This window comes from Stegostoma tigrinum, chromosome 17 (genome assembly GCF_030684315.1).
Source record: "Stegostoma tigrinum isolate sSteTig4 chromosome 17, sSteTig4.hap1, whole genome shotgun sequence".
Classification (NCBI taxonomy): Eukaryota; Metazoa; Chordata; class Chondrichthyes; order Orectolobiformes; family Stegostomatidae; genus Stegostoma; species Stegostoma tigrinum.
The window spans coordinates 36335393-36362083 of record NC_081370.1 but is presented as its reverse complement, the minus strand read 5'-3'; the positions used below and the strand labels follow the sequence as shown (position 1 = coordinate 36362083).

The window sequence follows — 26691 nt, the reverse complement described above, 5'->3', positions numbered from 1 at the left end:
TCCTAAGATGCTGCTTGGCCTGCTGTGTTCATCCAGCTCCACACTTTGTTATCTCCATCTTTCATTGTCTTCCTTCCATCCCCACCTGTTCACATCCTTTTACTTTCCCATACTCATTGCAGCTGCCTTAACTCTATTGTTGTAGCCTCATTTTTCCCCACTCCTCCTTCCCCACAACCCTATTGCCACCTTTGCCCTTTCTTCTTGTGACTTCATTCACCCCACCCCTTCCAATATCTTCCTTTGTCCTTATCCTTCTTTACCCCACACCCATTCGACATCTGCTTTCCCCGATCCCCAATTCTTGCAGTCTTCTCTTTTCCCTTGCAAAATCATCTTTCTTCCCCCCTCCCCTCCCCCTACCCACATTTGTCTTTACCCGAACCCCCACCGTGTCTAATCCCACTCCCCATTTTCTTCTCCTGCCAACCACTTCCTCAACCCTCACCCATCTTCTTCCCCACCCCTGTTGTAGTTTCTTGAATTACGTCACTTGCAGCCTCCTTTCCTTTACCAGTCCCTTGCAACCTCTTCATTTCTCCGTCAACCCTTGCAGCCACAACCCATTCTACCACACCATCACCCCCCAGCCCCAAACCTCACCTCCAAAAGTGTATCAGACATCCTTTAATGTCTTTGTTTGTTATAGCCTTGCAGTGTTGAAAACACACTGTGCTGGTAAACAAATCCTTTTTGAGAGGACAATTTAATTCTCTTGAGAAAAATAAATCATTGGTAGGTCAAAAGCATATAGACAGAATGACCATAAAATTCTTTATTTTGAACTGGGATATTGCAGACCTCCTAACATACTGAAAATTTTGCACTGTTTTGGTGTTATAATTCATAGATTTAGGTGTTTTCTTTCTTTATTCTTTCACAGGAAGTGGGCATTGCTGCCAGGTGAGCATTTACTGCCCCTTTCTGATTGCCCTTGAGCTGAGTTGCTGAGCCATTTTACAGAACAGTTAAGAGTTAATCACATTGCTGTATATCATTTATAAACTAGTCTAAGATGACTGGTTTCTTCCCAAAAGGTCATTAGTGAACCTGATGAGTTTTTATGACCAATGATGGTAGCTTCATGACATCTTTACCAAGATTAGCTTTCAGTTCAGAATTTTATTGACTGAATTTAAACTCTACCGCCTATCTTGGTGGAATATGAAACCCTGTCCTGGGAAAATTATTCTCAGGCCTCTAATTATTATTCCATAACATTACGATGACACCATCACCTCCTTAGATTCAGGTGTTTCTGACATAGAAAAGCAAACTATTAAAATTTGCTTAGCAGTTGGTGCAGTGGTCAGCAGAGTTTTAACATTTCATAAAGCTAACAGATCCTCAAAGGATATGGACTACATTAAACCATCACAAAGAAGAACCAGCCAAAAGAGGAACCAGAGATAATCAGCATTATCTAGACAAACAGTTGAAAGGAACGCACAGAGACAGTCAACATCATGTAGAGGAATGAATAGAGGAGAACTGGGGGCAGTGAGAAAAATGTAGAATCACTATTATTACTCCAGGGACTCCCTGTCTGAAACTGGTTTCAAAAAAGCCTTGGGTCCAGAAATACTACTACGTTAATCATTTAAACCCTCCATATATAAAGAGCAAACCCACATGCCACTCATTCAAAACCCAAACTCTAATGTACATGATGTTAAAACACCATATAACTCGCACCTCCCCACAAAGAAGAATGACAATGTATCCTGAACAGGCATTTTCATTAACCCTCAGAAGTTGCTTTAGCACTGTTTCTATGCCACATTAACAGCAGCAACATATTGAAATTAAGCACGCAGGAGAAAAGGCCAGAAACGAAACTAAAAGCTGATTGAATACAACTTTGAATACAACAACAATTCAATTTTGTATAAGCAGAGTTTTTAAATTTACTTAGCAGAAATTGCAAAAGATTAGCTCTGGCAAGTACTGCACCTTTCATACTGCCCTTCCATTAGTGCAGTGTTCCTTAATTACTGCAGGTCTGATAGGTCACCTCTCCTTCAGTACTCCCCTCCAACAGTAATCAGCTTCCTCAGTACTTCCTCAGCTTTTCAACTTTGCAGTGCTTCCTTTATTTATTCACTTGTGGGACATGGGTTTCGCTGGCTGGCCAGCAATTACTGCTCATCTCTAGTTATTCTTGAGAAGGCAGTGATGAGCTTCTTTCTTGAACCACTATAATCCATGCAGTATTGGGAATGTTATATCACATGCTTAAACCTCAAAAGACATAGTTTGACCCCATAGCCCCGTCTTCAGGATTGAGAATGTGATCCAGTGAAATATGGTTGACAAGTGTATTGTGGCAGCGGAAAGATTTTTTTACAAATTGTTTTTTAATGAAGAAGTTTGATTTCTCACTCTGCCAGGATGGAATTTGAATTCACTTTCTCTAGATTTCTGTTCCGGCAACATATCACTATCCTGCCTGTACCACAAATTGATCAATAATGATCTGGTTGCAGTTGCGTAGCTTTGATGGACTCTTGCTGACTCTGTAACAGAATCTTGGAAACATACTGTACAGGAGTAGCCTATTCAGTCTGATGTGCCAATTCCAGCTCTTCAAAAGAGCAGTTGTACTCAGTTACACGTCTGCAGTTTTTCTCTAATTTTCTAAGTTCTTCCTCCTCAAATACTTGTCCAACTCCCTTTTAAAGTTATTTATGAAATCATGTTCCACCATCTTTGCAGGTAGGGAACTCCAGATTCCAGAAATATTGCCTGTGCATAACGTGTGGTCATGTTCCCAGGTAGCAGGTATTTAATGTGCTGTTTTTATTGAAGGTGGATGAACTGAACGTCCAGACTGAAGCATTCATGGCATCACTTCAGAGAGTGGAATCCACACAGCATCTAAACCTCAAGGTAAAAGAAGTAAGAGAGCCAGTGATAAACCTTGAAAACTCTAGACGTCCTTAAGAATTTGGAATTATGTTCTGTTGAAATATAGAAGATGATTGAGAATGTTGGAATCTTTTGAGAGGGATAGAATATTTCAACTGTGTTTGCTACCTGCATATTGACTGTGGAATTCATGACCTGTTTGTTATCAGTCATATAACTCGTGTGTAAAGTACATTTCCAGATGTAATTTGATTTATTTTTATGTAATGTAGATAAGGCACTATATTGGCCAGATTTTATGCCCTAACTGTCACAAATTTATCGTTGCCACCATTACTAAAGTAAAATTGCAGCAGCTTATGGTGAGAAAGAAATATAAATTGCAAATTGTCAAAGGTTAGTGGATGATTTGCTCTGTGCCATCATTGGATCACAAAATCAGCAGAATGTCTTCAATCTCCCTGTGAGTATCATCAGGAAATTAAGGCATTACAACATTCATTAACCGTTAAATTCACCTCTGGAATTTATGGCAGCTACCTAACCATTTAAGATCCCTCTTCAATGAGCAGATTCATGCAATTCCTGACCTAACAAGGACCTGCCTGAAAAAGGAATAATTAAAACTGTAAGCTTCTGTTGCTGCAGGCAGTAAATTGTTCCTTGACATTTAAAATTTTTTTTAACTACTTCTTTTCTTTCTTCCTCTATTTTTTCCTCTATATTTTAATCCAGTCTTGCTTTCCCTGTTTTAATTTCTCTCTCTGTTCGTGATTTCATTTTAATTTAAAGAAAAATTATATCTAAATGGAGTAAGAGAGAGAAAAAAAGAACTGGAAGCAGAAAGAAAAAAAAACACAGAAAAAATGATATCCAGGAACAAGTTGCTACTTGCAGCAATGAAAGTTCACAGTTAATTCTAATTTACCTGATTTTTCCTGTTTCTTTTTCAACCCTTAAATCTCATTTGTTAATGGATGGACATTTGGCTCCCTCATTCACTAAACTTGTTGACCCACTTGTGCTGGTTTCAGATCATGTCCCTATCAGTGGTTGGACAAATTAAGTTTCACAGATCTCAGATTGTTAACAGTACAAGAACCGACCATTTGGCATTTTGGTCTTTCACCAGCTCTCTAAATAAACAACATATCTAGTGCCATTCTCCTAGCCTCTCCCTGTAACTCTGCATGCTTTTCCTTTTCAGATAAAAATCCAATTCCCTCTTGAACGCCCCAATAAAACCTGCCTCCATCTTGTTCTCAGGTCTACTACTCACTGAGTGGATTTCTTCTCATTCTCCATTATTTCTTTTGCCAGCAGTCTTAAGTATGTCCCCTCTCATTCTCACCCCTTCCATGAATGGGAACAGAGTTTTTCCTATCTACTATCCAGAGTCCTGAAGATTTTGAATATCTCTATTAAATCTCCTCTCAACTTTCTGTTCTTCAAGGAAATCCAGTGCCAACTTCTCCGATATATCCACAGAATTAAAGTTCCCTGGAACTATTCTTGTGAGTCTTGTCATAAAGAGAAATCATACATTAAATTCCTTAAGAAAATATTGAACTTTTAAGTAGGGCTTGCATTCTTAGAAGTAAACAAGACAAACCACAAATACCTGGAAATGTAAATTCAGTGGCTAAAAAGCTAAAATCCTTTGTGGTTTCACTGAGTCCCAAGAGAAATCATACACCTGGTGAGTATCATGGGGAACCAGACAGCAATCTTCAAAAGGACAGATGTTCAAAAAGTGCCACTGTGATCTCCTGTGGGTTGTGTCCAGACTGCAGACATGACATGAGTTGAAAGAAAGACAGTTCTGGGTGAAAGATGTGTTTATGTTTTACCCTTTCAAGAATATTGTAGAAAGGGTCTTTAAAAACTAACTGAAATCCCTGGTTTCTAGGTGTGAGAGAGCTGGCATGCTAGTGTATAGCATGTGGTTCAAATTCCATTGTGACAAAAAGTGCTGTTAGGGGTACAGCCAAGCATTTCCACTAGATACCCTTGCGTGAGTAAGACATAAATAAAATCTCTCTGCAGAAAGCAAGTCAGTACAGTGCCTTTCAAAGAACTGGGCAAACTCCTCTCAACTAGTTGAAAAAACAATACACTCTGAACAAAAACCAAAAGAACTGCAGATGCTGTAAATCAGGAACAAAGACACAATTTTCTGGAAACGCTCAGCAGGTCTGGCAACATCTGTGAAGAAAAAAATTAGTTAATGTTTCGGATCCAGTGACCCTTCCTCACCCTCCATCCTCCTGGCCAGACCATTATCAATTTCTTTGTCTATTCAACTGCTCTTTTCTCTCTTTAGGCTCTATCCTTTAAAGTGTTGTTTTCTGCCTGTTCCATCACCCTTCCTATTTTCTGTATATAAACCAACATTTTCCCAGCCACTGTCAGTTCTGAGGAAGGGTTAATTGCCAGTTGGCACTATGAGAATTGCCCACTGTAGTAACTGCAGCATTTCACAATCTACTTGTCATGGACATGCTAAACACTCTCTAGCACAGATTGTGTTATTCTTTCAAACTTACATCTTTTTGGACTCATCTGTCATTTTGAATCTGTGTGTATGTGTGTTGTATTTTACCATCTTTTCTCAATCATTAGTAACTAATATACTGTTCCTTTCACTCAAGAAAACCTGCTTAAATTGTTTTCATCTATTTGTAAATACGTGTTCTGGGAAAACATAATTACAAAGAAAGGAATCCTTTTTAAATTGACATTCTGTATTTAACCAAGAAATTGATTGATTAAAGAAGGGGGCAAGCCAGTTTATCTCTCCTCATCCAGGATCATAATGAGTTGTAGACTCTTGTCCATGGACGGTGTAACAATCTTTCTTGCACTTTCTCTAGTTCTTGCACTTTCTCTAGTGCTTGTACATCTTTCCTAAAGTGCTAGGCCCAGAACTGGAAGCAGTGCTCCAACTGGAGCTAAACCATTGTTTTTGAGCCAGTTTAATATAACCTCCTTGCTGTTTGAACTGATAGTTGAAGGAAAATGTGTAACGAATAAAGTCATGATATACCTACTCCAGCAAATTATTGGCAATTATAAATCTTATTAATTTTTAATGTTGGTTTGTGCAGAATGCATGTCAACATCTGTCTGGCAGGCTCTGCTGATGCATACTCACACACAGTTTAACGTTGCTAGCACTCTTGCCTCAGAGTCAGAAAGTTGTGAGTTTAAAGGCCCCCACTGCAAATATTTGTGTGCCTAATCCAGGTTGATACACTTAGCGTAGTAGTAAGAGAATGTTGCATTGTTGGAAGGGAGGTACTAAAGGAAAACTGCACTGTTGAAGGGGCAGTACTAAGGCAGTGTTGCACTTTTAGAAAGACAATTATGACAGACCACGATATTGCTACAGGGGCATCACTGAGAGAGTTCTGAATGGTTGGTCGTACTGTCTTTTTGATGAGGCATTAAAACGAGATCCCTTCTGCTGTCAAGGAGAGCTAAGCAACACCGTGGCACTAATTTGCAAAAGTGCAGGGTGAGTTTCCACTGACCAATATTTACACCTCCATCAATATCACAAAGGCAGATTATGTGCTTATAGTCATATTGCTGTTTGTGGGATCTTGCTGTTCATTATCTGAACTAGCTGCCATATATCAGATGCTACAACAACTTCTCTACCGATGCTGCCAGCTGTGTTTCTCCAGCACTGTTTTTGTTTCAGGCTTCCAGCACCCACAGTTCTTTGTGTTCATGTTACAACAACTTTAAAAAGATTTGGAATATCTTGTGGTTGTGAAAGACCCTTTGTAAATGCAATTTTTTTTTCTTTCACTTCATCCAATGTCAATTTTTATTGATTAGGCATCTGTGGAGTGCCTTTGTAGTATCTTCCTGCATTAAAGTCACTGCATAAATGTAAGTAGTTGTTGCTAATGAGTAAAAATGCTCTAAGCAATTAGACTTGTTGCCATCCATATGTAACATGTTTCTTTAATGGCCCCACCTCTAAATTTCACTATTAAGTTCCTGCTTCCACCACTAGTGTGCACCCTTTACCTGCTGAAACCCAACTAAATAGCCAAATATTGTACACAAATACTCTGAAACTAGATCATTAAGCATTTTACCACTTTTTTTCTGTTCTGATGACTTTGTGGCTTAGGAGGTTGAGCTTCCACTAATTGCATTGTCACAATCCAAGTGGAAACAGCTAAATTAGTATGAACAATCAAGGAATTTTAAATGTAAGTTAAGCCCAACTATTTACAACTGTCTGTCTGCAATCTTTTACATTGGTTCATGATTCGGTTTGTTCTTCCTATGACCCTGGGTCATGATTCTGTCAATTGCACTGTTTCTGGAAGAGTCTTTAAATAGTACTCATTTTCTTCCTGATACAAGTGAGCAAATTTTAAAAGCTTTCCTGGATGAAAGTGTTTTGATTTACAAAGAACCTGATGACTGTACAATATTGCAGCTAGAAATGGTATAATGTGTTTTTTTTTATGAACGCTCAATTTTAGTTATTTTAAATCAGGCTACTCTCAGGTGCAGGACTGAACATCCTTCTAAAGTATTTTCAGAATATTAATGAATCTTCACCAGATTATCCCACTTAAACATTGCAATGAATACTTACTGATGGAATGGGAAAGAAATGAAGAATTATGTACTATTATTCTGTTGCGGAAGAGTTCATGTTTGCACTTGAAGAATTTTACCTTTTCTGTGCTTTAAACTGAAGTGATTGTTTGTATTATGCATAACACAAATGAAGGCAGTAGATTCTGTTTACTTAAAGTTCTCCAGTACTTTGGTTTACAAGTAAAACTGGTATAGACAGTACAGTGGTGAGAGATAATGGGAACTGCAGATGCTGGAGATTCCAAGATAATAAAATGTGAGGCTGGATGAACACAGCAGGCCAAGTAGCATCTCAGGAGCACAAAGGCTGACGTTTCGGGCCTAGACCCTTCATCAGAGAGGGGGATGGGGGGAGGGAACTGGAATAAATAGGGAGAGAGGGGGAGGCGGACCGAAGATGGAGAGTAAAGAAGATAGGTGGAGAGAGTGTAGGTGGGGAGGTAGGGAGGGGATAGGTCAGTCCAGGGAAGACGGACAGGTCAAGGAGGTGGGATGAGGTTAGTAGGTAGTGGGGGGTGCGGCTTGGGGTGGGAGGAAGGGATGGGTGAGAGGAAGAACCGGTTGGGGAGGCAGAGACAGGTTGGACTGGTTTTGGGATGCAGTGGGTGGGGGGGAAGAGCTGGGCTGGTTGTGTGGTGCAGTGGGGGGAGGGGACGAACTGGGCTGGTTGAGGGATGCAGTAGGGGAAGGGGAGATTTTGAAACTGGTGAAGTCCACATTGATACCATATGGCTGCAGGGTTCCCAGGCGGAATATGAGTTGCTGTTCCTGCAACCTTCGGGTGGCATCATTGTGGCAGTGCAGGAGGCCCATGATGGACATGTCATCAAGAGAATGGGAGGGGGAGTGGAAATGGTTTGCGACTGGGAGGTGCAGTTGTTTTTTGCGAACTGAGCGGAGGTGTTCTGCAAAGCGGTCCCCAAGCCTCCGCTTGGTTTCCCCAATGTAGAGGAAGCCGCACCGGGTACAGTGGATGCAGTATACCACATTGGCAGATGTGCAGGTGAACCTCTGCTTGATGTGGAATGTCATCTTGGGGCCTGGGATGGGGGTGAGGGAGGAGGTGTGGGGACAAGTGTAGCATTTCCTGCGGTTGCAGGGGAAGGTGCCGGGTGTGGTGGGGTTGGAGGGCAGTGTGGAGCGAACAGTACAGTACAGTGGTATCTCTAGACACACCTTTTGTCGAGAGTGCTACAATCTAGGGTAACTGTAGTTGCAGGTCATGTGATATCATGCAGGTAGTTGGCTCATCTGAATGTTAAGCTTCATACTTTGCTTTTAAATCATCAATCTCCTTTGTTTCATTTTCTACAAGTGAAAATACAGAACTAATTTTGCTATCCAATCTTTATACAGAATTATAACTTTTTCAACTATACAAATAAGGGTTGTACGGAAGAAGTTTCAGAATCTATATATCATTTTGGCACTTTGACAACACTGCCAGATCTTGTCATGGTGTAACCTTCAGGGCATATGGTTTTGCCCTTGGACTATTCATAATTTGAAGACGTTTGTTCATGTGTTTGTTGTCAACTTGGCACTCCATCACATTGCTGTCTTGGTGTATTCCTTAATGTTTGTTGCTCACAACAGGCATACTGCAATTTCCTTCAGCTAGCTTTTGTTCCTCCTCAGCATTGTTTCATTGGCTGTTGTGACTTGGCTCACTGCACAATTTGTATACTTCTGCAGATAATCATGTTTCTATTGTGGGGTGTATGACTCCGAGCTTTCTTGTCCAAGGTTCAGAAAAGATATACAAGCATATTGCCAGGGTTGGAGGGCTTGAGCTACAGGAAGAAGCTGAATATGTTAGGGCTATTTTCACTGGAATGTCAGTGGCTGCTGAGGAGTGATCTTACAGAGGTTTATAATATCATGAGGGGTAATGTCTTTTCCCCAGAGTGGGAGTCCAAAACTAGATGGCATAGGTTTATGGTCAGACAGGAAAGTTTTAAAGGGACCAGAGGGGCAACATTTTCATTTAGAGGATGGTGCATGTGTGGAATGAGCTGCCAGAAGAAGTGGTGGAGGCTTGTGCAATTACAACATTTAAAAGGCACCTGGGGATGGGTAAATGAATAGGAAGGGCTCAGATTAAATTCCCTACAGTGTGGAAACAGGCCCTTCGACCCATCAAGCCCACACCGCCCGTTGAAGCATCCCACCTAGACCCACACATCCCTGAACACTATTGGAAATTTAGCATGGCCGATCCACCTAGCCTGCACATCTTTGGACTGTGAGAGGAAACTGGAGCACCTGGAGGGAACCCACGCAGACATGGGGACAATGTGCAAACTCCGCACTGACAGTTACCCGAGGCTGGAATAGAACCCGGGTCCCTGGCACTGTGAGGCTGCAGTGCTAACCACTGAGTCACCATGCCAAGGATATGAATCAAATACTGGCAAATGGGACTAGATTTATATAGATTATCTGGTCTGAACGAGTTGGACTGGAGGGCCTGTTTCCATGCTGTATTTCCCTATGACTTAAGTCATTTTACACTTGTATCCGGTCATGCACTATCTTCCTCCTTCCTGGTATTTTTTGTCAAGTTTTTCCTGGCTCTCAGACAATTTGGATTGATTGCGGCTTCGCAACATTTTTCTCACTTGCCTTCCAAACATTATCTCTATTGGTGAGTAAAATCAGAAATGACTAAAAATGCTCAGCAGGTCTGACATCATCTGTGAAGAGAAATCAGAGTTAACATTTTGGATTGAGTGACGCTTCCTCAGAGGAGTAGATCAGAAGGATAACATGCCATGACACACAATTTGGCCTGGAGTTTCCAATGACCCAGATAATTGTTTATGCAACCTAGATGGGAGATGTGCGTACGGACACTGTATGGAATGCCCGTTGTGGCAGATTCTGAAGAAGTTCCTCATAGTATGGAGCTGGATGGACACAGCAGGCCAGGTAGCATCAGAGGAGCAGGAAAGCTGATGTTTTGGGTTGGGAGAGAGTGTCAATCTACGTCACTTTGCAAATCCTTGGAGAATCAGGTTCTTATTGTCATTCATATCAGAATAAGTGAGTTAATACACAAACTATTTGTTCAGCAAAACTCTTTGATCTTGGGTAATATGGAGAAGACATCACATGGTTTACGTGCCATTTGGCACATATGTCTTTGAAAGATCTGCATATTATCTGCCGTCTGTTGTCAGAAATTTATTAAATGCAAAATAAACTGTACATAGCACTCAATATGCCTGCCACTGACGCACTTGAAGTTTTTTTTATCTGTCTGACAATTGCAAATTTGGAGCAATAATCAGTAACTGTGTTCACAGTATGGTTTAGATGATGAACTAAATATATCCTGAAGTTTTCAGATAACATAAATTTGGGTGTGAGGGTGAACTGTGCAGAGGATGGCGAGATGCTGCAGTTTGATTTAAACAAGTTGAGCCAGTCCCCCTCCACTGACACCCTCATCCGCCTAGCCAAACTCGCCCTCACCCTCAACAACTTCTCTTTCGATTCCTCCCACTTCCTACAGACAAAGGTGGTGGGCATGGGCACCCGCATGGGCCCCAACTATGCCTGCCTCTTTGTAGGTTACGTGGAACAGTCCCTCTTCCGCACCAACACAGGCCCCAAACCCCACCTCTTCCTCCGTTACATTGATGACTGTATCGGTGCCACCTCTTGCTCCCCAGAGGAGCTCGAACAGTTCATCCACTTCACCAACACCTTCCACCCCAACCTTCAGTTCACCTGGGCCATCTCCAGCAAACCCCTCACCTTCCTGGACCTCTCAGTCTCCATCTCAGGCAACCAGCTTGTAACTGATGTCCATTTCAAGCCCACCGACTCCCACAGCTACCTAGAATACACCTCCTCCCACCCAAACTCCTGCAAAAATTCCATCTCCTATTCCCAATTCCTCCGCCTCCAGCGCATCTGCTCCCACAATGAGGCATTCCACTCCCGCACATCCCAGATATCCAAGTTCTTCAAGGACCGCAACTTGCCCCCCGCAGTGGTCGAGAACACCCTTGACCGCGTCTCCCGCATTTCCAGCAACACATCCCTCACACCCCGCCCCCGCCACAACCGCCCCAAGAGGATCCCCCTCATTCTCACACACCATCCCACCAACCTCCGGATACAACGCATCATCCTCCGACACTTCTGCCATCTACAATCCAACTCCACCACCCAAGACATTTTTCCATCCCCACCCTTGTCTGCTTTCCGGAGAGACCACTCTCTCCGTGTCTCCCTTGTTCGCTCCACACTGCCCTCCAACCCCACCACACCCGGCACCTTCCCCTGCAACTGCAGGAAGTGCTACACTTGCCCCCACACCTCCTCCCTCACCCCTATCCCAGGCCCCAAGCTGACTTTCCATATTAAGTAGAGGTTCACCTGCACATCTGCGAATGTAGTATACTGTATCCATTGCACCTGTGTGGCTTCCTCTACATTGGGGAAACCAAGCGGAGGCTTGGGGACCGCTTTGCAGAACACCTCTGCTCGGTTCGCAACAAACAACTGCACCTCCCAGTCGCGAACCATTTCAACTCCCCCACCCATTCTTTAGATGACATGTCCATCATGGGCCTCCTGCAGTGCCACAATGATGCCACCCGAAGGTTGCAGGAACAGCAACTCATATTCCGCTTGGGAACCCTGCAGCCCAATGGTCTCAATGTGGACTTCACCAGCTTCAAAATCTCCCCTTCCCCCACCGCATCCCAAAACCAGCCCAGTTCGTCCCCTCCCCCCACTGCACCACACCACCAGCCCAGCTCTTCCCCTCCCCCCACTGCATCCCAAAACCACCCCAGCCTGTCTCTTGTCTCCCTAACCGGTTCTTCCTCTCACCCATCCCTTCCTCCCACCCCAAGCCGCACCTCCATCTCCTACCTACTAACCTCATCCCACCTCCTTGACCTGTCCATCTTCCCTGGACTGACCTATCCCCTCCCTACCTCCCCACCTATACTCTACTCTCCACCTATCTTCTTTTCTCTCCACCTTCGGTCCTCCTCCCCATCTCTCCCTATTTATTCCAGAACCCTCACCCCATCCCCCTCTCTGATGAAGGGTCTAGGCCCGAAACGTCAGCTTTTGTGCTCCTGAGATGCTGCTTGGCCTGCTGTGTTCATCCAGCTTCACACTTTATCATCTTGGATTCTCCAGCATCTGCAGTTCCTATTATCACTGAGCCAGTAGCAAATGCTTGTCAGATGAACTATAATGTAGATCAATGTGAGATATTTCCACTTTTGGGGCAAAAACAAGAGGCAGATTATTGAATAGTGATAGATTGGGAAAGGGGGAGGTGCAACAAAACCTGGATATCTTTGTATACCAGTCATTGAAAGTAAGCACGCAGATGCAACAGATTGTAAAGAAGACAAATGGTATATTAGCCTTCATAGTGAGAGAATTTGTGCAGGGGTGTCATACTGCAACTGTTTAGGGCCTTAGTGAGACCACATCTGGAATAACGTATGCAGTTTTGGTCTCCTAATCTGAGGAAGGATGTTCTGGTTATGGAGGGAGTGCAGTGCAGGACTATTCCCTGGGATGGCAGGACCAACTGTGAAGACAGCCTGGATCAGTTAGGACTATATTCATTGGATATGAGAAGAATAAGGGGGTCATCTCATTGAAATCTATAAAATTCTAACAGGACTAGACAAGGTAAATGCAGGAAGGATGTTCCCATGACCAGGAGTCACAGTCTGACGATATGGGATGGACCATTTAGGACAGAGGTGAGGAGAAATTTCTTCACCCAGAGAGTGGTGACCCTGAGGAATTTTTTGCCACAGAAAGCAATTGAGGCCAAAACATTAACTGGCTTCAAGAAGGAGTTAGGTATATTTCTTAGGTCTAAAGTGATTAAAGTGTATGAGGAAAAAGCTTGAACAGGGTACTTAGTGGGATGATTAGGCATGATCATACTGAATGGCACAGCAGGCTCAAAAAGCTGAATGGTCTATTCCTGTACCTATTTTCTGTGTTTCTAATTAAGATAAAGTGGTCTCCATTTATGCTATGTAGATCAGTGATGCTTTTGGACCAAGAGACTGATGGAATATCTTGTGAATGTGTGGAGATTGTTGACATTGCAGTGGCTGGTGTCTCTGGCATGCCTTCTATATCCTCAGTAACTTTTTGATTTCATTGTTAATCCCAAACCAGTAATTTTGATCATATGTTATTTGCATCGTCGGTCCTTTCATCCATATTTTTTGGTGTAGCTGAAACAGCTTGTCCTGGCAGAGAGCTTTGGGCACAAATATCATGGCAACTGGTGGGGATCTGGCATATGTGGAATCCATAGTAATGGAGGGGTGTGACTGCGCTGGCAAGGGTGCAGAGGAGATTTGGCATGAGGTTGCCTGGACTGGAGAGTTCTGGCTCTAAAGAGGGATTGGATAGACTGGAGATAATGGGAACTGCAGATGCTGGAGAATCCAAGATAACAAAGTGTGAAGCTGGATGAACACAGCAGGCCAAGCAGCATCTCAGGAGCCCAGGTGCTCCTGAGATGCTGCTTGGCCTGCTGTGTTCATCCAGCTTCACACTTTGTTATCTTGGACAGACTGGAGTTGTTTTTCTAGGAGTAGAGAAAACTGAGAGGGGGCGTGATTGAGATGTATAAAGTTGAGGGCATAAATAGGAGACAGGAAGAACTGTTTCCCCATGGTGAAGGAATCAATGACTAGGGGATAGATTTCAGGTAAAGGTAAGAGGGTTAAAGTGGATGTGAAGGAAATGTTTTTCATCCATAGCGTATTGGGAATATAGAGCTCACTGCTTGTAGGTGTTGTACAGATAGTAACCCTCAACATTTAAGACATATGTAGATGTTCTCTTGTGATACCAAGGCGTACGGAGTTATGGGCTAAGAGCTGGAAAATGTATTAGAATGTTTGGTGGTTGTTTTTGACTGTTGCAGATTTGATAGGGCAAAGGGACTTTTTCTGTGCTGTAGGCCTCTATGACTCTATAATTATGATAAATACTTGTTTTACTTTGAAAATTATGTCTCCCGAGATACCGAATTAATCTCCGGGGTTCAAAAGCATCTACGTATGGCTGTTATTTCTCTAATGGCTTCACGCCACCCCTTTTCTATTTTTTATTCTTTTTTATTCATTTGATTTAATAACCATCCTGGATCTGCTTTACATTTTTTTTGTTTCTAATGTCCAGAAATATTATCAAACACAACAGAACAGTTCTTTTATCCCCATCATCATGTCACCATGTATGTTTTTCCCTTTCTTTAATTTGTAACTTGAACCCAGGCATCTTGGTCCAGGGATAGGGACACTACCACTACATGACAAGAGGGCCTCATCTGTGGTCTGCTTTCTTTTTAATATATTTTCTGCCCAAATCACCTGTAAATTTTAGTAGACAGAAAAATAAGGGCACCTTTGTGAATAGGTTTTATTATTTTTTTTTGTTTTTTACCTCTATCACCAGCAAAAAGACCTGTGTGGCTGATTGAATATTTACAAGCAAAGCCTGTTAAAGGACAGTGCTTTCAAACCATTCTTCATTGATTTTCCAGAGTGGTTTCAGTCTTGGATCATTAACTGTTTCAGAATGACATTGCTTGCATTACACTGACTGAAATACAACTGATTGATTTTGAGTACATCTTCCAGCTCAGTGCCTACTCGCAGACCTGGAGAAATGTTTGCATCACGTTTAGAAATATTCTAACTTTGTCGGAGGTGTCTGTGCAGTGATGCACACAGCCTGTATTGCAATTGTATTCTATGTTGTCCAGCTTGCATGTTGGCATCAATGGTGTATGAATGGATCTTTCTGGCCCTCTTCAAATAAGCTAGTGATAGCTGCTGTCAACATTTTCACAGTTTGCTTAATTGGCTTGCGATTACCTTGGATGCATAGCTACATTCTTTACTTAAAAGATTGAATTTTAGCAATAATTACAGTTACATAATTTTAATTATGATGTCAGACTAGCCTGTCAGGAGAGAATATTGGCATTTTTCCTCCATTGGGATTTCGAACTGGACTCCTTTATTTCTCAACTAAGACTGTATTGCATCATCAGACTGGGTGGTGCTTAATGTAGCCTTCAGCATTATACCTTTCAAAAGCATTACCTTTTTCTAAAAGGCTTCCAGCAAATGAATGGAGAAATAGCCTGACATTGAAGAAGAAGCTGCTGTTAAAATTTCTTGGTTCCACTTTCAAAGATGACCATCCTCCGATTAGTTACCTCATGATCATTACTTCTTGTGATTTCAGCGATTTTCAGTGATAAATTCACACACTTCCTGGGTACATTTTGTTGTCTGCCTACCATAACCTTCTCAATGGTCATTTTGTTTCTTTTGGAAAAAGGGAAAAGATGGTCTGAAACAAGGGTTCGGATTGGAGGAAGGCAGATTTTACTAATATAAGGCAGGATATGGCCAAAGTAGACTGGGAACAGCCACTTACGGGAAAATCGAAAGCAGAATATGAGGTCTGTTCAAAAAGGAAATAGGGAGACTGTAGTCCCACCATATAGGTATAACATATAGGAACAACAAGCCCAGAGAACCCTGGATGTTGAGGAATATCCAGGAGTGGATAAGGAAGGAAGGAGAGGCAAAGGCTTTTGGCAGTTACAAAGGGAGCAGATCAGTGGAGACCTTATTGGAGTATAGAATGCATGGGGAGACCTTAAGAAAGCAATTAGAAGAGTGGAGAGGGACCATGAAAAACCACTAGTGGATAAGATTAGGGAAAATCCCAAGATCTTCTGTAAGTATATTCAAGGTAGGAGGGTAGCCAGGGAAAGAGAAGGGATTTTGAGGAACCAAGGGCGCAACCTATGTGTGGAGCTTGAGAACATTGGTAGGATATGAAGTAGATATTCATTTATGTCTTCATTCAAGAGAAAGAGGGTGGAGGTACAGAATTTGGAGAGAGGATCTGTTCTTGAGTGAATAGGTGTTGGGAGTGAGGGGTTTTTGGAGGTTTGGCAGGCTCACAAATATCAAACCCTTAGGTCTAGATGAGTTATATCTCAGGCAACTGTGGGAGGTAAGGGAGGAAATTATAGGGGCTTTGACCCAAATTTTTAATTGTTCTCTGGAGGTGCTAGAGGGCTGGAGGACAGCTAATGTGGTTCCACTTTTCAAGAGTGGTAATGATAAACCATGGAATTACAGATCAATGAATCTCATATTAATGGTGGAAAAACTAAAATCATAGAGTCATTCAGTAAAGAAAAATGTCCTTTGGCCTACCATGTCAATGCCCACCAACAAACACCAAACTCTACTAATCCATTTATCTGTTCTTGGTCCATGCCTACTATGCCTTGCCATTTTAAGTGTTCATATAGATGTTTCTTAATCGTTGTGAGAGCACCTGCCGCTACACCCTCTCAGGCAGCACAGTCCATATTTCTGCCTCCCACTGTGTGCAAAAATTTTTCATCAGATCCCCTCTAAACCATTTCTTTTTCACCTTAAGGTTATACCTGCTGGTCTAAGACACATCTGCCATGGAGAAAAGATTCACATGATTTACCCTATCTATGCCACTCGTAATTTTTAGACTTCCATCAGATCTTCCCTCATCTTCCTTTGTTCCAAGAAAAGGAAACTTTGATTTAATATCTCCTCATAACTGAGACTTTCCATCCCAGGCAATATCCAGGTGAATCTCCTCTGCACCCTCTCCAGTGCAATTGCATCCATCCAATAGTGTGGCGATCATTATTCCATCTGCAGCCTGACCAATGCTCTATAACATTGTAACAGGACTTCCTTGGTCCTATATTCTTCACCCGGCTAATGAAGACAGCCATCCCATAAGTCGTCCTCGCAACCCTATCTGCCGGTACTGATTATTTCAGTAATCTATGGACTTGTGAACCAAAGCCCCCTTAATTTTCAGTACTTCCCAGGGATCAATAATTCATTCTGAAAATCTTCCCCTTATTAGACCTTCCAAAATGCATCACTTCATCAGCATTAAATTTCATCTGCCATTGCGCTGCCACATTTACCATCTTCTTTACTATCAACAACACCAATTTTCATGTCACACGCAAGCTTACTAATTAGATCTTCTACATTCACATCCAAGTCACTAATATACATAACAGCATCAATCCCCATGGTACAACCCTGATCACGGGTTCCCACTCACAAACAATCTTCCACCATTATCCTTTGCCTCCTATTTGCAAGTGACTTTTAGATCCAGTTTGCCAAGTTGCCTTAGATCACCTGGGCTCTTACCTTTTGGACCAACCTTCTGTTTGGATCTTGTTAAGGCCTTATTAAGGTCCATGTAAACTACATCAACTGCGCTACCCTCAACAATATTTAGTCATCTATTCGAAAAAACTCAATTAAATTAGTCAGATTGGCTCTCTCTCCAACAAATCCATGCCAACTACCTATCCAAGTGTTGATTAATCCTGCCCCTCAGAATTGATCCCCTTCCACTGCAGTCAGACTAACTGGTCTGTAATTACCTGACATATCCCTGTTGTGCTTCTTGAGCAAAGGAACTACATTGATCATCCTCCAGTCATCTGGCACTTCACCTGTGACAAGTCAAGTATGAAATATCTCTGCCAGGATCCCAGCAGTCTCCTCCATTATCTCGTATAGGCCTCACTCTTTACACAGTGATCCTCTTGCTTTGAATATATTTACAAAATGCCTTGGGGTTTTTCTTAGCCCTATCTGTCAAAGATATTTTGCTGTCCCACTTTCCCTCCTAATTTTTTTAAGGCACCTCTTTACACTCTCTATACACTCACTGTTTTTAAACACTATGTACCTGACATATGTTTTCTTTATATAACAAGGTGTAGAGCTGGATGAACACAGAAGGACAATCAGCATCAGAGGAGCAGGAAGGTTGACATTTCAGGCCTAGACCCTTCTTCAGAAGTGAGGGAGGGGAAGAGGCTTTTGAAGTAAATAGGAAGAGAGGGGGAGGAGGATAGAAGATGGATAGAGAAGAAGATAGGTGGAGAGGAGACAGACAGGTCAAAGAGGCCGGGTTAGAGCCAGTAAAGGTGAATGTAGATGGGGAGTTAGGGAGGAGATAGGTCAGTCCAGGGAGGACAGACAGATAAGGGGGCAGGATAAATTTAGTAGGTAGGAGATGGGGGTGGGGCTTGAGGTGGGAGGAGGAGATAGATGGGAGGAAGGACAAGTTAGGGAGGCGGGGGCAAGCTGGTTTTGGGATGCGGTGCGGGGGAGGAGAGATTTTGAAGCTTGTGAAGTCCACGTTGATATTGGGCTGCACGGTTCCCAAGCAGAATATAAGTTGCTGTTCCTGCAACCTTCGAGTAGCATTGTTGTGGCACTGCAGGAGGCTTAGGGTGGAAATGTCTGAGGAATGGGAGGAGGAGTTGAAATGCTTCGCAACTGGGAGATGCAATTGTTTAGCATGAACTGAGTATAGGTGTTCTGCAAGGCAGGCCCAAGCTCAGTTCCTACTATCTCTGAAACATATGTTTTCTTAATTTCCTTTATCAAGTTCCCAATATCCATTGACATTCACAGTTCCCTGGACTTGCTGCCCCTGCTCTTCACTCAGAGGAACATGTTGGCCTTGAATTCTCACTGTACGACTTTTAAAAGACTTCCACTTTGCAAATGTAGACTTACCTGCAACTGCTTTCAATCCATTTACCAGATGCTATCTAATGACATTGAATTGGCCTTCCAGTTTAGACACTTAACTTCTGCACTACTCTTATCCCTTTCCATAATAACTTTGAAACCTACAGTTACGGTTACTGTCCTCAAAATATTCACACATTCACATTTCAGCCATTTGACAGCTTAATTTCCTAGGATTAGGTCTAGCACTGCCTCAGCTCTTGTTAGACTATCTACGTACTGGCACAGAAAGCTCTCTGTGAGATGCACTTTAAAAATTCCACCCCATCTAGTCCTTTCTGACAAATGCAATCCCAGTTAATGGTAGCAAAATGAAATCCCCGCATACTATAAACCCATTCCTCTAAGGTAAGGAGAGAGGCTAGATAGACTCAGGTTCATTATTTTAGAGTAGAGAAGGATATGGGGGGGTCTGACTGAGGTTTATAATCATATGAGGGACATGAGGTGGATACAAAGCAGCTGTTCTCCTTACGTAGAACATAGAACATTACAGCACAGTACAGGCCCTTCGGCCCTCGATGTTGTGCTGACCTGCCATACCAATCTGAAGCCCATGTAACCTACACTATTTCATGTACGTCCATATGCTTGTCCAATTACGACTTAAATGTACTTAAAAGTTAGCGAATCTACTACCGTTGCAGGCAAAGTGTTCCATTCCCTTACTACTCTGAGTAAAGAAACTACCTCTGACATCTGTCCTATATCTTTCACCCCTCAATTTAAAGTATGCTTCCTTGTGCTCGCCGTCACCATCCTAGGAAAAAGGCTCTCCCTATCCACCCTATCTAACCGTCTGATTATCTTATATGTCTCAATTAAGTCACTTCTCAACCTTCTTCTCTCTAATGAAAACAGCCTCAAGTCCCTCAGCCTTTCCTCGTAAGACCTTCCCTCCATAACAGGCAACATCCTAGTAAATCTCCTCTGCACCCTTTCCAAAGCTTCCACATCCTTCTTATAATGCGGTGACCAAAACTGTACACAATACTCCAAGTGCGGCCACACCAGAGTTTTGTACAGCTGCAGTATAACCTCTTGGTTCCAGAACTCGATCCCTCTATTAATAAAAGCTAAAACACTGTATGCCTTCTTAACAGCCCTGTCAACCTGGGTGGCAACTTTCAATGATCTGTGTATATGGACACCGAGGTCTCTCTGCTCATCTACACTACCAAGAATCTTACCATTAGCCCAGTACTTTGCATTCCGGCTACTCCTACCAAAGTGCATCACCTCACACTTGTCCACATTAAACTCTATTTGCCACCTCTCAGCCCAGCTCTGCAGCTTATCTACGGCTCTCTGTAACCTACAACATCCTTTGTCACTATCCACAACTCCACTGACCTTAGTGTTGTCTGCAAATTTACTAACCTATCCATCTACGCCCTCATCCAGGTCATTTATAAAAATGACAAACAGCAGTGGACCCAACACCGACCCTTGCGGTACACCATGAGTAACTGGTCTCCAGGATGAACATTTCCCATCAACCACCACCCTCTGTCTTCTTTCAGCAAGCCAATTTCCAATCCAAACTGCTATATCTCCCACAATCCCATTCCTCCGCATTTTGGACAATAGCCTACTGTGGGGAACCTTATCAGGCTTGCTGAAATCCATATACACCACATCAACCGGTTTACTCTTACATACCTGTTTGATCACCTTCTGAAAGAACTCAATAAGGTTTGTGAGGCACGACCTACCCTTCACAAAACCGTGCTGACTTAGTTGAAGAGTGAATGATAAAGGGATTGATTTTAAGGTGAAGGGCATTTAGAGGGGATTTAAAGAAAAACTATTTTCATCCAGAGGGCAGTGGGAATCTTGAATGCACTGTCTGGGAGTGTAGTAGAGATGGAATCCCGCAAGGCCAATAAAAAGTTCATGGAGGATCACTTGGAATGTCACAACATTCGAGGACAGGAACCTGGTGCTGGAAAGTGGGATTAATACAGATAGGTCAGCCCACATTCGATGGGCCAAAGCACTTCTGTGCTCGCACTGTCAGCAATCATGGAGGAAAAGAAATTAGGGCTGGGCAAGGCACCATAGTTGCAGACATTTTGGAGGGTTGCAGAGCTGGAGGAAAATATAGAATTAGTGAGGATCAAGGCCGTGGACCAATGTGGAAGCAAGCTGAGGATTTTAAAATTGAAGTGCTGCAGTACCAATAATAAAGAGGAAACATATAGAGTTTATGAGAAACTCTTCCCATTCTAGCCCTGCTTGATATTCACCATCATCAGCCCCAACACAAACACATACACCGTGTTGATCTCCTCTTAGAATATTTTTCTTATCAATCTAAGCGACTGTTTTCTTTTAAATATACTGGTATCACTGGATCCTGATGTTAACATATTTTGAATATTGTATCAGAGTCCTGTAGCTCTATTTCTGTCTAATTGCCACAGAATGTTTGGTTGCTATAAGCAACTGCTATATTTTGCTTTCAATAAAGCAAGTGAAATCATTTGTCTAAGTTTTTAAAAAAATTACATCTCAGGAAACATGTTTCTACTTCAACTTTGAGATGTGGGTGTCAGTTGCAAGGCTGACATTTATTCCTGACTGATGTTGAAAAGGCATTTTTTTAAATGTTCCTTGTAGTACGGGCACACGCACGCGCACACGCATGCGCGCACACACATACACACACACACACACACACACACACACACACACACACACACACACACACACACCGCAGCTATGGCGATGGTTCCAGGACTAGCGCAGCGGTGTTCCTACATGCCTGATATCCTTCTTCCTGTAGACCATAGACTACCTACAGTGTAGGAAGAACCTATTCGGTCTATCAAGTGCACACTAACCCTCTGAAGAGCATCCCATCCAAGATAAGAACCTCACCCTATCCCCATAACCTCACATTTTACAATGGCTAACCCACCTAGCTTACATGTCCCTCGACACCATGGACAATCCACCTAACCATCTTTTGACTGTGGGAGGAAACCAGAACTCCTGGAAGAAACCCATGCAGCCACAGGGAGAATATGCAAACTCCACACAGCCACCCAAGGTTGGACTCGAAGCCAGATCCGTGGTGCTGTGAAGCATCGGTGATAACCGCCTAGCCACTGTGGACAACATGGCATGATAGTAGTGGTCATAGTTTTGGGAGGTGCATTTGAAAGAATCATGAAAGGTGATCTAAACTAAAAATTACCCAGTATTATACTTGACAGCTCTCAGTTGTTGAAAATTCTTTATATTTTACCCATTTTCCTAGAATCCGGACTTTAGAACGTTAGGCCTGTTTAAATAAGCCCTATTTATACTAATGCAAAACAATCAAGGAGGGTCCCACTGACAAAATCATTTAAACTGCGATGATCTCCAGTTTAAAGTAGTTGTATCATCACAGTTAAATATAACACTGATATATGTTTGGTACAGTGTAGCATGTCCAAAGTTGTCTATTGTTTCTATGAGTTCCATTTGCCATTCTTAGAAACAAAAGAATGCCATTCAGCCCCTCATGCCTTTTCTGCCATTCAGATACATTATAACATGTCTGTAGGCTAGTATCATTAACGTTCTTGGATTTTGTACCCTTAATAATAAAAATATATGAATCCCAATTGGTAACTTCAAATCAACCCTCAGCCTCAATAGCCTATTGGGGCAGAGAATTTCAGATTTGCACTATACTCTGTGCAAAGGATTGCTTGCAGACATCATCCCTGCACTGCCTATCACTTCCCTGGAGCTTTGCCACACCAGGATCTATGGTTTTGCCATATCTCCTGTTATGACCAAAATTACACATGTGATGTCTGAATCTACTCCCACTACGCCAAGATTGTAACACAAAATAAAAGTACTTTTTCTGGTTACCAAGATGAACAATTAAAGAAGTTGTCTATATTAGATTTTTTTTAAAATCCATCAACTAGATTTGTTAATAAACACAATTCTGTTTTGATTTTTGAAAGTATGTCCAGTAAAGATGGAAAACTTGGTTAACATGTTCACGTTATCCAGAAGTATAAATGTTTATCCTTATAGATATCTTCAAAATATTCATGAAATCTCTCTTTCTCTCTGTCTCTTTCTCTCTCCCCATCTCTATTTTTGTCTGTCCTCTCTTTCTTTCTTTCTCTCTCCGCTCTCTTGAAAGTAGAAAAACAGAATTCTCTGCAGAGATTGGCTTTCTGGAAACAAAACACTGTGACCAAAGAATTATTCTTGAAGGCCAAAGGTTGAAGTGTAACATGTTCCAGAGTCTGTTGTTTTGATGCTGTGTCATATGTGGTTAAACCATGAATTATGTACAGTTGTCTCCGAACACTTGTAGTCTCAACTCGATAAGGAAATACAATATTGAAGTGTTTCTTCAGTCACTCTTTCCAAACATCAAATAAGTTCCCCCAAACTCAGTAAGAATGTTTTCTTGTTAGAAATGTGAGATCAGCTGATCAGCTTGTTCTTAGCAAGCATTATTCCAACTTAGCTTGTTCAAGGTAGGCTTTCCCCCTGCTTGTTCTTAATAGGCTTCTGTCCAACCAAACCAGATAAAACAAATACCTCTCCAGTTACTGTTCAAAATGGGTCCAGCAGATATCTACTGCAAAACAAGCAGTTATCACTGAGTAAAGATAACAAAGTGTGAAGCTGGATGAACACAGCAGGCCAAGCAGCATCTCAGGAGCACAAAAGCTGATGTTTCGGTCTAGGCCTGAAACGTCAGCTTTTGTGCTCCTGAGATGCTGCTTGGCCTGCTGTGTTCATCCAGCTTCACACTTTGTTATCTTGGATTCTCCAGCATCCACAGTTCCCATTATCTCTGATCACAGTTATCACTGAGTATGTGATTTATAGGAAGCCTTGCTAAAAGATAACAGTAATGTCTGCAGAGAACTTTCAGTGAGTTTTTTTTTAGAAAGATCACTTCAATTATGTCCACAAAATTTTAAATAAATGAATTTTTTCCAATCCTTCAAAGCTTGCTTGAAAACTTACTCCTCCAAGCAGTATTAAATACAAATCATCTTCGTAACACTACCCCAGCAACTCCTTTAGCCGTCTTAAACATCTTAATAATATGACTCCTTAATCTTCCATATTAATTTTAAGATTATATCTATGATAGCTCCTACAAGACCTGGAGGAATTACTAATTCATCTCCTTGCCAAGGTCATTAAATGAGCTCCCTTGGCAACAGGCAGTGGCCTACCAGTTGCAACTTATCACCTGAGCCTTTTATAGAGCAGACCCAGCATTGGGTGCTGTAGCCAGTTGGTAAGTTGCTGGACCCATAAACCAGAAATCACAGGTTCAACCCCTGCTCGAGATACTATCGTTCACTAGGGCATTGCCAGTAGTAACATTAACGGCAGTGCCTGTACCTCTGAACTATAAGGCTTGGGTGTTCAAATTCCACCTGGCCTGGAGGTGTGTCATGTTATGTTATGAACAGGTTGATATTTCAGGGGCCCCTCTTGTGTCACAACAGTGGTGTCCCTACCCCTGGACTGAGAGATCCAGGTTCACATCCCACCTGCTCTAGAGGTGTGTGTAATAACATTTCAATAGATTTCTTAGAGAAAATAATAAAGCAGATCCAGAGGGTTCTTGTGGCATAGTGGTAGTGTCCCTACCTCTGAGCCAGGAGACCTGGATTCAAGTCTCACCTGCTCCAGAGCTTTGTAATAACATCTCTGAACAGGTTGAATAGAAAATATAATAAAACATATCCAAGATTGGGTCTGCAGAACTGTCTGTCCTGGGCTGGGACTAGCCAATGTACACTACAAGTGGTGGCTATATTTTAGTGTTCAACTTAAATGATGGTCCTTTCCAGTCCGGCTTCCTGAGGTGTTGTGATATCCTTAGATTGTCTTTGAAGATTGTTGAATGTGATGTGCCCATTTATGTTAGTTGGAGCATTAGTGACATTTGCTTCTTATGATCTTGCTGAAGGAGTTGAAGAAAGAGCTGAAACAGACAATGTTGGATGTTGTGCAGAGGCTTCACCTCCTGGCTCCAATTAAAGAATCTTGGGAAAAATCTATGGAAAAGCTGGAACAAGTCAGTGCCGAATGCCAGCGACAGTGCTTCAACACTGAACACAATTTGGCCAACACGTGGGTGAACTTATGCTTCCTTAAACTTACATTGCAGCTGAAATAAGAAAGGAAAATCCTTGGTTTTCTGTAATGCTTTTCACAATCGCATCACATCTCAAAGCATTTCACGGTGACTGAATTGTCGTTGCTTTAGCAAATGCAGCAGGAAATTGAAGCACCATAAATTCACACAAATAGCAATACAGTAAATGACAAAAGCATGCATTTCTCATGATGTTCTTTGGTAGCTCATTATTAGTCTCAGACACTGGAAAAATCTTCATGCTTTTCTTCAAACAACACCTGCCCATTAAGAAGCCAGACAAGGTCTCAAGTTAACATCATATCAGAAGAATGCAGCACTTTGAGAGTGCCTCAGGGCTTCCCCTCTGCCAATGCAGTACTGGCCCTCCACTTGGCAGCGTTTCCTCAGTATTGACCCTTCAACTATTCAATGCATCCTCAATAAATAGCAAAATTACCCACAAGGAATTCAGCCCTGAAGCTGTTCAGCTGCATACTGTCTGCCAGTACTAGTTCCATCTTCCCCAGAGCTAGTCCCAATATCTTAGAAATCTAAAATCTGTCCTCCTGCAGCATCTCCCCCAGCATGGATTGAAGACTAGTTAACCATCAGTACAGAGTGGGGAATAGATTGTTAGGTTATAAAACCATAAAATGCAGGAGCATAAGTAGACTATTCCACCCACTGAGTCCAGTCTGCCATTCAAAGTGATCATGGTTGATCTGATACACCTCAACTCACTTTCCTCCTTTTTTACCTGATTTACCTGATTCTGCAACTTGTGCACGGAATGGGGAGCACTGTGGAAATTACTACTTTTTAGATGCTTTTTTCTTATTTATTCATTTGTGGGATGTGGGCGTCACTGGCTGGCCAGCATTTGTTGCCTGTCCCTAGTTACCCTTGATAAGCTGGTGGTAAGTTGCCCTCTTGAACTGCTGCAGTCCACCTGCTGTGGGTTGATCCACAATGCAATTAGGGAGGGAATTCCAGGATTTTGACCCAGCGACAGTGAAGGAACTGCTCACTAAATTCCTATCTGGCTCCCTGAATTCTGGAAGCAACCAACACCCACTTTTGAAATAAACTAGAGAAAATGCTGAAATCTCTTATTGAGGAGATAATAGAAGGACATTGAAATAATCGTAACACAGTCAAGCAGAGTTATGAAAAGTATAGGTTTATGAAAGAGAAATTCGGGGAATGAGCAGATACAATGTATTTGAATTTCCAAACAGCGTCCTATAAATTCCATTTAAAAAATTACTGCATAAGATTATAGATCCTGGAGTTGTGAGTAATGCATTAGCATGGATTGAAGACTGGTTAACCATCAGTACAGAGTGGGGAATAGATTGTTAGGTTATAAAACCATGAAATGCAGGAGCATAAGTAGACCAT

At 42.2% G+C, this 26691-nt stretch overlaps 1 protein-coding gene across 1 annotated transcript in view; it reads left to right on the top strand.

The window, feature by feature from the left end:
- The window catches only part of LOC132210674 (tropomyosin-1, isoforms 9A/A/B-like), a 42793-nt gene that overhangs the window by 6568 nt on the left and 9534 nt on the right, over nucleotides 1–26691 (top strand). The window contains exons 3-4 of the mRNA XM_059651842.1: nucleotides 2809–2889; nucleotides 25120–25283. Of these exons, the coding sequence (XP_059507825.1) occupies nucleotides 2809–2889; nucleotides 25120–25283 (245 nt within the window). The remainder of the gene's footprint in view (nucleotides 1–2808; nucleotides 2890–25119; nucleotides 25284–26691) is intronic.